The sequence below is a fragment of the Vicia villosa genome, linkage group LG6, assembly GCF_029867415.1.
Source record: "Vicia villosa cultivar HV-30 ecotype Madison, WI linkage group LG6, Vvil1.0, whole genome shotgun sequence".
NCBI lineage: Eukaryota > Viridiplantae > Streptophyta > Magnoliopsida > Fabales > Fabaceae > Vicia > Vicia villosa.
Window position 1 is genome coordinate 161,248,369 of NC_081185.1, and position 14,471 is coordinate 161,262,839.

Below are 14,471 nucleotides of genomic sequence, written 5' to 3' on the forward strand. Positions count from 1 at the left end.
TGCCACATAAGCAGCCATAAGTGGCATTTGACTTAGGGATCAAATCTTCAGACGGAAAATTTTGAAGGGATGATTTCTTGAAGTAAAATTTTAGAGGGACTAAAAACGAAATTTAGAATATTTAGAGGGACCAAAAAGTTCCTTAACCCTAAATTAAGAGAATCTCTAACCCCACCCCTTGGATCTCTTCCCCACCATGCGAGTTGCCAAAATTGCCCATATGCTTTCGTAGATGTGTACCTCCGGAAGGACATTTTTTTAAAAAAAAATTGGTTTTTTTCCATAAGTGCACCTACGGAAGCGTTAAAACATATTGAAACTTGGGAAAATTCCAAATTATTTGGGAAAATCCCATTTTTAAAACAAAAATAGAACATTAAATTATAGTAAATCAAAGTAATGCAATTAAGGTTTTCCAATTACTTTAATTTACTATAATTTGATGTTCCATTTTTGTTAAAAAAATTGAAGTTTATGAGTGAAATGTAGTTGATTTGAAAATATACCAGAATGTTTCGTAGGTACATCTACGAAACACTCTATTTTTCAAAACCTATCCGTAGAAGTAGCTATGAAAGATTTCATGAACTTAATAATGCTTTCATAGATGCACTACAGAAAAAATTAATTTTTCGCCGGCTAAGAGATTCAATGGGTAAATTGAGATTCTCTATAAATTAAATATTTATTCTATCTTCAATTGTCATTTGATGTCAAATTTACATTACTATAAAAATTAATCTATTAAACAATTAATCTATTAATCTAATGTTAAAGCCATCTTGGAAAGAAAAAAAAACAAAACACTTCTCACTAAAGCGGTCATCTATAATATAAGAAAATAAGTGGTTCTGGTTTTTACAGAATTACCCATTCTTACTTTTTGCACACCTATTAAATCTATAATATAAGAAAATAAGTGGTTCTGGTTTTTACAGAATTACCCATTCTTACTTTTTGCACACCTATTAAAATGGTTGGTTTTTTTTGTCTATCCACACAATTGTCCATTATATCTTAATATTTTATTCAACTATATTATAACTTATTTTCACCATTCTTTATCTCTCTTCACCTTTTTAGTTTTCTACCCCAATCTCTCTATACTCCATTTACTTTTTAAAAAAAATGGTATTTATGATCCACAAAATTTTAATAAAAAATAATATAATGGAAAAAATTATTATTGATCTAAACATTTTTGTATACAAAAATTTACTATTAATTCAGATATTTTTTAAATGATACCTAAACATAAATAATATTTGTATCAGAAAAATCTATTATTGATCTAAATATTTTTATATAAGAAAAATATTATTTATGATTAAAAAAAAATTTATTCAAAAATGGTATACAGGAAAAAATCTATTATTGATCTAAATATTTTTTATCCGAAAATTTACTATTCACTCAATATTTTTATAAATGATATCTAAACAAAAATAATATTTGTATACGGAAAAAATTTATTATTGATCTAAATATTTCTATATACGGAAAATGATATTTATGATCCAAAAAATTTTATTCAAAAATGGTATACGGGAAAAAAAATCTATTATTGATCTAAATATTTTTATATACGAAATTTACTATTGATATAGATATTTTTGTAAACATTACCTAAACATAAATAATATTTGTATACGGGAAAAATCTATAATTGATCTAAATATTTTTCTATATGAAAAATGGTGTTTATGATCCCAAAAAGTTTAATTTAAAAATGATATGTGGTAAAAATTTATTATTGATCTAAATATTTTTATATACGAACATTTACTATTGATCCAGATACATTTATAAACGATACCTAAACATAAATAATATTGTATACGGGAAAAAATCTATAATTGACCTAAATATTTTTCTATATGAAAAATAGTATTTATGATCCAAAAAAATTTAATTCAAAAATGGTATACGGGAAAAAAATCTATTAATGATCTAAATATTTTTATATACAAAAATTTACTATTGATCCAGATATATTTATAAACGATACCTAAACATAAATAATATTGTATACGGGAAAAAATCTATAATTGACCTAAATATTTTTCTATATGAAAAATAGTATTTATGATCCAAAAAAATTTAATTCAAAAATGGTATACGGGAAAAAATCTATTAATGATCTAAATATTTTTATATACAAAAATTTACTATTGATTCAGATATTTTAGTAAACGATACCTAAACATAAATAATATTTGTCTACGGGAAAAAAAAATTTATTGATCTAAATATTTTTCTATATGAAAAATATTACTTATGATCCAAAAAATTTAATTCAAAAATGGTATACGGGAAAAAGTCTATTATTGATTTAAATATTTTTATATAAAAAAATTTACTATTGATTCAGATATTTTTGTAAATGATACTGAACATAAATAATATTTAAATACGGGAAAAATATATTATTGATCTAAATATTTTTATATACGAAAAATGGAATTTATGATCCAAAAAAAATTTATTCAAAAATGAAATACGGGAAAAAATCTATTATTGATCTAAATATTTTTTTATACATAAATTTACTATTCATTCAAATATTTTATAAATGATACCTAAACAAAAATAATATTTGTATATGGAAAAAAATTATTATTGATCGAAATATTTTAATATACGAAAAATGGTATTTAGATCCATAAAAAATTTATTCAAAAATGGTATATGACAAAAAAATCTATTATTGATCTAAATATTTTTATATACAAAAATTTACAATTTATCCAAATATTTTTGTAAATGATACCTAAACATAAATAATATTTGAATAGGGGAAAAAATATATTCTTGTCTACATATTTATATATAAGAAAGATGATATTTATGATTCAAATATTTATGATCCAAGAATGATATAAGAGGGAAAAAAATTATTATTGATCTAAATATTTTGATATACGAAAAATTTATTATTGATCTAAATATTTTTTCATTTTAAATATTCTATTTAAAATAAATATATTATGTAAATAAATGCGCGTATCAGACCAGAACCCGTGCGTACGAGGGGTTTGTTACTAGTTGCTCTAATATCTCGAACTTTGGTTTGTTGCTCAAATTATCATTTCCACAATGTCAAATTTCTTCAGCTCGTGGTTATGGCTATCTCGCTTTCGTTCATCTTCATTCAAGCACTCCTTTCACCGCACTCTCCATAGCATCACCACCACTCCTCACAAAACTACACCCACCTCCTCCAATCTCTTCAACTCACACAGAAGAACAAAGAGCCCCTGGACCACATGGTCAATTCCTCTCGCTCTCGCTCTTTCCGCTGGATCACTTTCTCTTCAACCTCATTCCGATCCTTCCTTCTCAGAATCCATTGATTCCGATACCAGGTACCGCTTTCTCAATTACGTAATACTGACCTCATATTAATCATCTTCTTCACGTTTTTATTTTACCCCAATTTCAACTCGTTACATTTCACTGCTGCTAATCTTACTATAAATCAGTTCATGTTCTGGAAGCTTCTCAGTTAAAATCAGTTATGAATGAAAAAAGACCTTAAAATTTTAGATACGTAAACTACGAGAGCTTGTGAAAAAATGAACCTGCATCATGCCTAATCTAATTCCAACTTATCAAATAAGATGTTGCTCAAGGTTTTAAATAATGGTCACTTAAAGGCTTTTGCGATTTCTGTCGGTCGGTGCAGGTGTTGCAACACTTATTGCTGTCATTGTGGTGTGAATTAAACACAATTTGTCGAGGTCGTATTTGCTGTCGCAGACAGTTTTTTAAATCCTTGCTGTTGCTTAGAAATGTCATAATTATTGCAAGTTTTTTTTTGAATTTAATTCACATACACATTAAGTGTAGAGTTTTTTTTTACACTTTCGATCGTAAATGTTTGATTTTAATCATTTTTAATTGTTTGACAGTCTTTATTTGTGACACAAATCTTAATGTTTAACTTGAACTGCAAGTTTAGCTGTATAATCTTTTAACAAATGAAGTAATGGTTTGATAATGATGTGAAATTTCTTATAATGGAAGTTAGCAGTGTGAGTATTGGGGGCAAAGGTAGCACACAGTATGTTGTTAAGGGATCACAGAAAGAGCTTCCACAAGAGCTTCTCGAGGAGTTGAAAATCATCTGTCAGGTACAAAATCCTAGCGTCTCCAAATATCTCATAAATTGTAACCAAAGAGAATTTAGAGTAGAAATGCTTGGGCTGGTTCTAATTTGTACACCAATTGCATTTGAAAATTTCTTTTTTGTTCTTGCTATTTCTTGTTAAGAAGATTTGGTTATTATATAATTTGCTGTGTCTTTTTTGTTGATGTTAAGAATTCATTTTCTATTAAATGAGACTTTGTGTTGCATCTCAGGCTACAGCATTGAGTTTATCAGTCCGGATTTTTATAATATTTGATATCTACAGGATAACATATCACTTGACTATGATGAGAGATATTTCCATGGAAAACCACAAAACAGTTTTCATAAGGCTGTCAATATCCCTGATGTGATTGTTTATCCAAGGTAACAAGCTTTGAATCTTTGGCTTAAATTTTTGTTCATCATTTTTCTGCTCATAGTTCTGAAATGCGGCCGTGATTAGTGTAACCCTTGTAGGTTTCCATTTCATTGCATGTTGGTACTTGCATTTAGTGTAATCATTTTGCAAATTATATAAGTTTTGAAATGCTTAAATAAAATGTTGTTCTCTTTTTCCATTTCAGTTTACAAATAAGACTTTTTAGTTTACTCTCTATTGTGCTATATGGACAATGTGTTATTTGTGTTTCCTTTTTGGAGTTGAAAATTGTTATAGTTCAACTACTAAAGTGAATATGCTAGTGGAATTGTTATGATGGTCATCAAAGTGATTTGGTCTAGAATCTAGCTATTTTGTTAGTAACCAGTAGCATTGTTCTGAACACCACTTTGATAATATCACATACTCTTGTAGAGTAATGCTATGGTCTTTACAATTTTAGCCCGTGGTATTCATTTATACTCATAACTTGTATTTCTTTCATGTTTGACCCCACTGGTGTTTAAAATGGGAGAAGTATATGTAGTTGATTTCTTTGTAGAAATAAATTTCTAGATAGCACGGTCATTTGTATGCTTACAGAACAATAAATTAATTCAACTCCATCAGTTCTTTGAATGCAGCAGAACCATATTTTTGATGGTCCCTTATGTTAAGTTTTTTTCACCCACATGTTGACTTCTTTCATGCGCATTGAAGTATCAAAAGTCCAAATCATGCTCATACACACACATATTGTCTGACATTTTTTGACAAACAAATACATCAAATGAAACAGACACTCATAAAAAAAGTGTCTAGAATGAACATGAATGGACACAGGACAATAGGAGTGTTAAAACATTGCCGTTATGTTGTAGTGGTGAAGTTAAAGCATCCACTTGTATTCTTATCTAGCATTATACTTCTTGTCTCCTTTGCAGATCAGAAGAGGAGGTCTCCAAGATTGTCAAATTATGCAACATTCATAAGGTTTGAGTTTTCCAACTCATCTAACAATAGTGAATGGTATGAACATGTTTAAACCAACTATTTTACCTTCTTTTTTTTTCACCTTTCTTGAGACTTGCCTTTGAAAAATCCCACCAACAACTATTTGGATTGCTCTTCTTCCAAAAAATCCACCAATCAAGAACATCATTTAGGGGGTTGGTGCTACGCGCCGCTCTCTGAGATTAACAACATCGAATTTATCCTAATTATAGTGTTATGACCTATTCTTGTTTTTAGCGTACACATTTTCATGATTAATATCTGCTTTACATGTATGTAAAAGAGGAAAAGTTACATATTTTACACCAATCAGCTTTAAAAAAAGTCATAGTTTTCTTTCAATTTCATGGATGCATAATGTTAACAATGTTTGTATTCTTGAGAAACTGTTCAACTTGGTTTTAATTAATTATTTTATAACAGATTCCTATTGTACCTTACGGTGGAGCAACATCAATCGAGGGTCACACTTTATCCCCCAATGGAGGGGTTTGTATTGACATGGCATTGATGAAAGTATGTACATATTAGAATAATCTAGTTGTCCGCATATGTACCATTATATAAACAGTATATTTGTCTAGATTTATTTAAACATGCAGACTACAGTACACTTGTGCAAATAGGCACAAATTGGACTTAAAAGAATAACTACTTTATCTGTTATACTTACACACTACACTGCCTACGGTTGAATCTATAGAAAGTGAAAGCATTACATGTTGATGACATGGATGTGGTTGTTGATCCTGGAATTGGGTGGATGGAGCTTAATGAGTATTTGGAACCTTATGGTCTATTTTTTCCACTTGATCCCGGTTAGTTGATATGCCCAAGAATATTTCTTATTGTAGATGAACATGAGAGACATGGAAATCTGGAAGAAAGCATTTCTTTTTTAAATGCCTGTTCCCTGAACATTGAAGCATTTACTTGTTACGAGCAGGTCCTGGTGCAAGTATTGGTGGGATGTGTGCTACACGCTGTTCTGGCTCGTTAGCTGTGAGGTGCTTACTTTTCTGTTATATGTTTATTTTTATCTATTGCTGGCTATCAGTGTCATTCGCTGGTTTAAATGTTTAACATCTCTAGGTATTAAATTGTCAGTCCTTTCAAAGTCAAGTATTTGTTTGCTTACTGCTTATTAGTTTAGTTAATATTACTGAACTCAACTTTGATCAGTTTGATCTAAATCTATCACTTAAGCATCTGGATCTTGTAAAATCCTGTTATAAGAAAAATTATAAAACTATTTTATCCTACTAGGCGTGATGGTTCTCCTTACTGATCTGTAGGTATGGAACTATGCGTGATAATGTCATCAGTCTCAAGGTTTGTTAATCCCAAGTTTTGGTAATGCATTGGTGTGATGATGTATTTATAGTGCTGAGTATGTTATACTACTAGGTAGTTCTTGCCAATGGAGATATTGTGAAGACTGCATCTCGAGCTAGAAAGAGTGCTGCAGGGTTTGTTATGTTACTTTCATTTTGTCTATTAATCAACTCCACTTATAACTTTCTCACCTTCCATGAGTGGATGCTTCACAGCTTCTTTAAGTTACATTGCAAAACACTTCATTGAATTCCCTGTGAAAAAGATATGTAATGAAATGCTCTTATTAATTTTCTTTAAATTATACATTCTAGGTATGATCTGACGCGCTTGATGATTGGGAGTGAAGGAACTCTTGGTGTCATAACAGAAGTAACACTGCGGCTTCAGAAAATTCCTCAGTCTTCAGTGGTACATTGATTCTCTCTTTTTACTTTTGGGTGTATATTTTTCGCTAAGTTTGATCTTATAAACTGAAATTTGTTATTATCGTCAATTTATGAAATCTAAATGTTATGCTCACTTCCTACTTAGTTTGATTGAAACTCATTAAAATGCTTTTTGTTGATTTTGATCCCTGACATGAATCATTGTAAGCTGTATCATCCCAATTCCGAACTTGGATTGCAAGGTCACTTCTTTCCAGTTTCTGTCCTGGAAAGAATCTTTAAGCCGAAGTGGTGCAGCTTGCAAAATTCATATGTTACTTTTTTAATTCATTCATTATTATATAGATTTCATTTTCCTATCTAATATCTTCCAGTACTTGTCGGTTGCTTTTCATAAAATATTGGAATTATCAAGTGGAGATTTAGAATTTTAAAGTCTGTTTGTGTCAAGATTCATGTTATGTCATCATACAAAAAAGCTTCTGAGCTACTAGGACTCCGGTCTCAAACATAAGCAAAAAATCTGATGTGGTGGTCTTAAATATATAAGCAAAACCTAACTAATTTTATCTTATTTAATGCTATTATTATAATACCTTTCAATGAAACAAGTTCCCATACAAAATTAAATGAAAAGAAATGGTAGTTTAGGAAATGAGATTATTTTTTAGATTACATCAAGAAAATTGTACAACGATAACCACTATTCTTAATATGTGTGTAGTTAGTTAGTTAGTTTTGCTTATCATTGAGACCGGAGAGTGTCCATGGATAACTTGTTGCTTCTTTTATTCTACCCGAATGCATTTGAGCTATTGCAGTAAGTGCATAATGTGATTTATTTGAAATCATACAGATTGCCTAACTAATCAAAGAACAGGTTGCAATGTGCAATTTCCCTTCTGTGAAGGATGCAGCAGATGTTGCTATTGCCACTATGATGTCTGGAATACAGGTAGGATTCTGACTTTAATTTTTTATATTACATCATTCTTGATTCAATCATGACTTTTCTGTTTATGGTGATTAGGTGTCAAGGGTTGAGCTATTGGACGAAGTTCAGATAAAAGCTATCAATATTGCTAATGGGAAGAATTTTCCTGAAAGTCCAACTTTGATGTTTGAATTTATAGGAACAGGTGAACATGGGTGTATATAATGTGATTTTTCTTTATTGATCATTATTTCCCACATGTGTTTTTCCTCATGGATCATGAAATTAGAGAAAATTTATGCCCACGAGCTTAATATTTGAAGAGGGCAAACATAACAAAGGTTACAACAACAACCAAGCCTTATCAACTAAGTGGGGTCGGCTACATGGATTGAATTCCGCCATAATGCTCTATCCAAGACCATCTGATCTACTCTCCTTACAACAAAATCTACATGTCTTCTCTATACATGTTCAAACCAAATACATCCATTTTCCACCATCTTTTCTAATATAGGTGCTAGCCCAACACTCTAATATTGTCATTTCTAATCTTATCTCGTACCACACATCCAACGCAACATCTTCATCTCTACTACACTTACCGTGTTGATTCTTAATTGTCCAATAGTCTGTCCCGTACAATATAGCAAGTCTTACCGTTGTCAAATAAAATTTTCCCTTCAGCTTGAGTGGTACTTTTATGCCACATAAATCCCTTGAGGCCCTCCTCAATTTCAGCCACCCAACTTGAATTCAATGGTTTACATTCCCTTCTATTTCTCCATCATTATGTATTACGGACCCAAGATATTTAAACCGCGTGACATGTGGGATGATATAGTCTCCAACATAACAAAGGTTAGAACATGAAATAACAATTCTGTCGGGCTATGTCATTATTGGATACAGTGTGAGTCTGTTATCTATTAACTGAGAAGATTCTTGGGTTCTAATGATGTAAGCTTCTCAAACCAGACATACAAAGTGTTAGTGAAGTAGGATTAATATAGTGTTCTTGTCAATAGTAAATAAGGTAGTGTCCTTTTTAATGAATGCACCACATTTTGCTAAGTAATTGTAATACCTAGCTTACCGTTAATCTTATATGTATATTCTTCAGAGGCATATGCACGTGAACAAACACAAATTGTTCGAAAAATTGTTTTTGAGCACAATGGCTCAGATTTTGTATTTGCAGAAGAACCTGAAGCCAAAAAAGAACTTTGGAAGGTACTGTTTCCCCAAGCTTTTACATCTGTTGGTTGTTTATAATTTGCTTCATCAGAGTGAAGTACATGCACAATTTACAATATTAGGATTTTGATGAGCGTCTCTCAAAGTCATGTTGCCACCCCTATTCATACTTTCGATTCTGTCTTGTTTAATAGATGTGGTGTAATTGATTTTACTATTGAATAGTCAGTATTACTATTTATTTCTACTTTTATGTGAATATATCTTGTTCATATACAGGTAAGGAAGGAAGCACTATGGGCTTGCTTTGCTATGATACCTAATACGGAAGCAATGATTTCGGTGAGTTAGATGTAAGACATATATTTTAATAATAAATGTATTCTGTTTGATTTAATAATAACTGTGGATTTAAGATGGCATATGCTTATTGTAGATTGGAAAATAGAATAAGAAAAATGGTTTGATTTCTTTCATTGAACATATTTTTCACACATCCTCTCTTTCATTAGTAGTACTACTGCCTCCCCTCTGTAAACATCAGCCTTCCCCAAGACCAAAAGAATGGAATACCTGTGTGTATAAGACTTGAGATAGAAGCCTTTTAAAATAAATTGTTTTTGGTTTCATTCCCGTTCAAATATATTCCAGATTTACTGAGTTTTGCATTAGTTTCTAAGGATTTGTTTGTGATATTCTTACTTCTGCAGGATGTATGTGTTCCTTTATCTCATCTAGCTGATATAATTTCAAGGTCTAAAAAGGAGCTGGATGCATCGCCACTGGTTTGGTATATCTGATCAGGATTATTTGAATATGGATATTGAAATTGGATTCAGTTGTATTATTTAGATTATGTTACTAATGCATGTTGCTATTGTTGTTTCTTGACAGCACAGTGATTGCTCATGCTGGTGATGGTAATTTCCACACAGTAATTTTATTTGATCCCACAAAAGAAGAGCAGCGACAGGAAGCAGAGAGACTCAATCATTTTATGGTTCATGCTGCCTTGTCATTGGAAGGTATTGAGAATAATTTGTTGGCAAATTTTGCCTTTTGATGTAAAATTTCAGCTGCCTATAGCATTCTTTGTTTTTCTTCTTAAAATAAAGCAATTACAGCTTTGGAATTTGGTTTATTTTCTTCTTAACAGGAACTTGTACCGGTGAACATGGTGTAGGCACTGGAAAAATGAAGGTACTGAACTAGTTATCGCTTTCCAACTTTACATGATTAATCAAATCATAGAAACTATGGATATAGTATGATCTATATTTGCTTTAAAAATAGCAAATTCTATGGTTTTGTGCAGAAAAAACACTTAAAATTTTAAATTCTATTTTATAAGAATATTTGTTTTTAATGGAAAAAGTTTTTACATTTCACTAAATGACAATTTAAAACAAAAAAAGGTATCAGGCCAATGCTTTTTTGCATGGGACCATAGAAATAAGCCTTTGCAGTAATCTGGCTACACAGTGGCAACTGGCAACAGAATGCTTTGTATGAACTGATTTAAACAAGAAACAAACCAATTCTTTGTTTCATAATTGGCTGCTATTATGAATCATAGTTTTCATGCCATGATTGGCAAAAGACTGTTATGTTTTGATGCTTGATGATTCTTTTTGATGATTTTTTATTTCCATATGGAGTATGTCGTCAGAGTTATGAGTTTATTTCAAATAATAAAATCCTCATCCCTGGGATATTTTTTCCAGTATCTTGAAGAAGAACTCGGAGTGGAAGCATTGAGGACGATGAAAAAAATAAAATCAGTCTTAGATCCTAACAATATCATGAATCCAGGAAAGCTCATCCCTCCTCATGTTTGTTTCTAAAAGTGTTCATCACTACAATCGGCAACTGTGCAATACAATCTCCTCAAATTTACAAATTAAAGTCTTGCAGTTTCTAACATCAGGTGATGTATTGAATCAGTTTTTTGACTAAAGAAGGGCATGGTGCAACCTTTGTCATTTCACAGTTTTTTTTGCCTATCCTGTGTCAAATAAAGTCTATGAGAAGATGCAATGCAATAATCCTTTAATTGTATTTTCCATTTACCTTTTAAATAATACTCTCCTTAGGGTAAGTCAACAAAAAAGAAAACATTTTTAATTTTTAGTCTTGTACTGTAATAATTTGTCATATACTTTGAATATGATTGGGAGACAAAATAAAACAGCGTGGTTCTGTACACAAGTTTTATGCTGTTTAATTATTTATCAAACTCATAAGATCAACTACATATTAGTATTTGGCATGTGGAATTTTCAAAATGCAAAAACTCCTGCTTGCTCATGACGGATACGACACAAATGCATGTTATTTTATTTGGAGTCATACTGTTTGCATTTACACAATTGGACAGATTTGGATATGCTCCAGCCTACACGAATGATGGTGCTAAGTAGACCATTTAGAATCGCAAATTGGTTGAGACTAATCTTATGAATGGTCGTGTTTCTCTCATTTGGAACGCAGGTGTTTAGTAAGATTAAGATGGACTGTTAGAGGTTATCATTGCATCAGTGACACAAGTTCATAGTTATCTCAAAGATATGTTTAGTGAGTGATGTTAATGTCACCACAAAATTAATGCATCCAACAACTTTAAGTTTTTTCTTCTATAAATCTCAAATTATCCTATGTTAACACCTAACAATAAAATCCTTGCTTTGACAAAAGAAAAAACTCGGCTTGATTAACAGAAACAAACCTTCATAACTAGTATTTTTTTCTTGACCACGACTCAATTTTTTCGCTTTAATTCTGGGTTTTTTAATTCTTTTGCTTTTTCATATGGTCACTTAGTGTTTTTTTTAGGCACATGAAATTGACTCTCTTTTAATCATATTCTAATCATATTGTCTACTATTTTCATAAATTTTAAGTAAGTGTGTCTATATTCCATGATCTAAAATTAATTTTACTCGTGAACTAAATTTTTATCCACACCCGTTTACAAAAAATGTGGAAACCAATGCATATTTTTCACTACATCTAGGCGGTGATAGAAGAATCCTTACTCTTTGGATACTATACTCGAAATATCCTTTAAATAAACAAGTTTTCAATACTTTTAAAAGATTTCAGAGAGTATTTCAGAGAAGTATCTCCAGATATACCTCAAATAATATACGAAAATTTATCTCCAAATCAAATTTGTTCAAAATGAGAGTGACTACCAGAAATTATGAAGATTGTTGTGATTTTAGGTGCGTCCGATGATGCATCTCTGAACACATGAATTTTTTTTTTCGGGTTTTCAGAGGTGCGAGGCACATTTCATGAAGTAGAAAGAGCATTCCTCACTATTAAATAGAGAATTTTTCATTTCACCCTTATACCTTCTCCTAGGCTCATGGCGAAATATAAAAAATGTCAATATTTATTAAGATATATCTCCTGATGCACTAAATTCTATTTTTCATCAAAATTTAGTTTAGAGATGTTAGCGCAACAATCGTGGGAGAATCGAGCGAGGAGCATTCTTACTTTTATGAGACTTTCTTTTGAGTACACACCTTTGTGGGAGACACGCCACTTGTCTACATAAAACCTTAAGGTAATATGTGAGTGAGTTCTCTCACTTATAAATGCCCAAGTTCTTCCACATACACTGGAGAGTCGAGCGAGAAACATTCTTATTTTTGAGTAAAAGACCTTTGTGGAAGACACACCACTTGTCTACCTAAAACCTTAAGGTAATAGGTGAGTGAGTTCTCTCACTTATAAATGTTCAAGTTACCACATTCCTATTTAATAGAGCCCAATTGAGGTTTGGCTCATGTCGCATTCACAAACTTTCTAAACAAAATGTTTGTCAGATATTGTGCTCTTACTCAGATGCACTAATTATATAAAATTACAATCCTTTTATCAACAAGAGATCACATTCAGTGTCACAGCAGCGGACTTTTGGGGGTCCTTTTATTATTATTTTTATATGAAATTTCTTGTTGCTAAAGCATGCACGATGAATCTCCCTCTATTGGCTTCTTAAGTATTCTTTTGATATAGTATACACATCCAATTATAATTTTTAATGTTAGACATTCCTAGACATTTAATTTTTCTAACACAACATCTCAAAAGAATTTAAATATAGGTCCCACCAATAACTATATATTATTACATTTTAACAATATTAATGGATGATCTTGTGTGGTAGTAATTTTTTGTACCTTTACCATTCGAAAACCAACACGTGCTCCTTTTACTTTTCAAGTTGATCCCAAGTAACACAGAAAGGACAAATATTCTCAAGTGGACAAGACAAAAATAGAGAGATCCCTCCCTTTTTTCCTCAAGTTGTAGATGCATGCAATTAAACTATTCAAATTGTGGCTTTGAAAGTGGCCTATTGACCAATAGAAAGGGTGACCCGTGATATGGGGAGGAGTCTATGGATTTTGTTTGTCATGTCCTAGCATGAATCTATAGATTTTGTTTGATAAGGATGAATAAGAAAGAACAAGTCAAAACAAAAATTTGGGTATGCTTGGTTCTAAATCTAAGAGATTCTCAAGGAACTTCTTTCTCCTTTCTTATATATTGGGTCAATATACAACTTGCATAAAGATTTGATAGTACATTACTATTTACTAATCAAATTCATTTGTTCTATCCATTATAGTCAATGCTCCCTCCGTTCCTTTATAATTGTCACTTTTTAAATTTTTCCACATACTAATACAACCAATGATTATTGTTACTTTTTAAGTATTGATTATTCTTTTTCCAATAATACCCTAAACTTTTAACACTTTATTTAACTTTTTCTCTCTCTATCATAATGATTAGGGGTAATTTTGACAAAACAAAAAAAATACTTTTTTGAACTTTGAAATGTGACACTTAAAAAGAAACAAATTTTTTCCACAAAAATGACACTTATAAAGAAACGGAGGGAGTAGTATATTGATCAAGAAATATAATCATGCACTTTGTTTTTTATTTAATTATTTTTCTCTCCGTCAAAGACTTATTACATGAATATAAAGATATGATTAAGAAAATATGTCAAACCTTCTAATAGGACTCTATGATCTGTTTGACTTGATCTATTTATCAAAAAAGCTA

General features: G+C 30.9%; 1 protein-coding gene across 3 annotated transcripts; it reads left to right on the forward strand.

Annotated features, from left to right (window-relative positions):
* The first annotated feature begins 3,059 nt into the window (after positions 1-3,059).
* LOC131610889 (D-lactate dehydrogenase [cytochrome], mitochondrial) lies at positions 3,060-11,671 on the forward strand. Of its 3 annotated transcripts, none has more exons than XM_058882952.1 (18): positions 3,063-3,365; positions 4,031-4,133; positions 4,416-4,516; positions 5,456-5,504; positions 5,949-6,041; positions 6,229-6,343; positions 6,472-6,532; positions 6,821-6,857; positions 6,933-6,994; positions 7,175-7,271; positions 8,130-8,204; positions 8,280-8,388; positions 9,307-9,416; positions 9,660-9,722; positions 10,091-10,170; positions 10,275-10,405; positions 10,537-10,580; positions 11,105-11,671. In XM_058882952.1, the coding sequence occupies exons 1-18, from the start codon at positions 3,097-3,099 to the stop codon at positions 11,222-11,224; spliced, it is 1,719 nt and encodes a 572-aa protein (XP_058738935.1). In that variant the 5' UTR covers positions 3,063-3,096; the 3' UTR covers positions 11,225-11,671. The 3 variants fall into 3 exon arrangements, 2 of the variants coding, with proteins under 2 accessions (XP_058738935.1, XP_058738936.1); XM_058882953.1 differs by having other exon boundaries at positions 4,034-4,133; XR_009286678.1 differs by lacking the exon at positions 11,105-11,671 and having other exon boundaries at positions 3,060-3,365; positions 10,280-10,405.
* Positions 11,672-14,471: the final 2,800 nt, after the last annotated feature.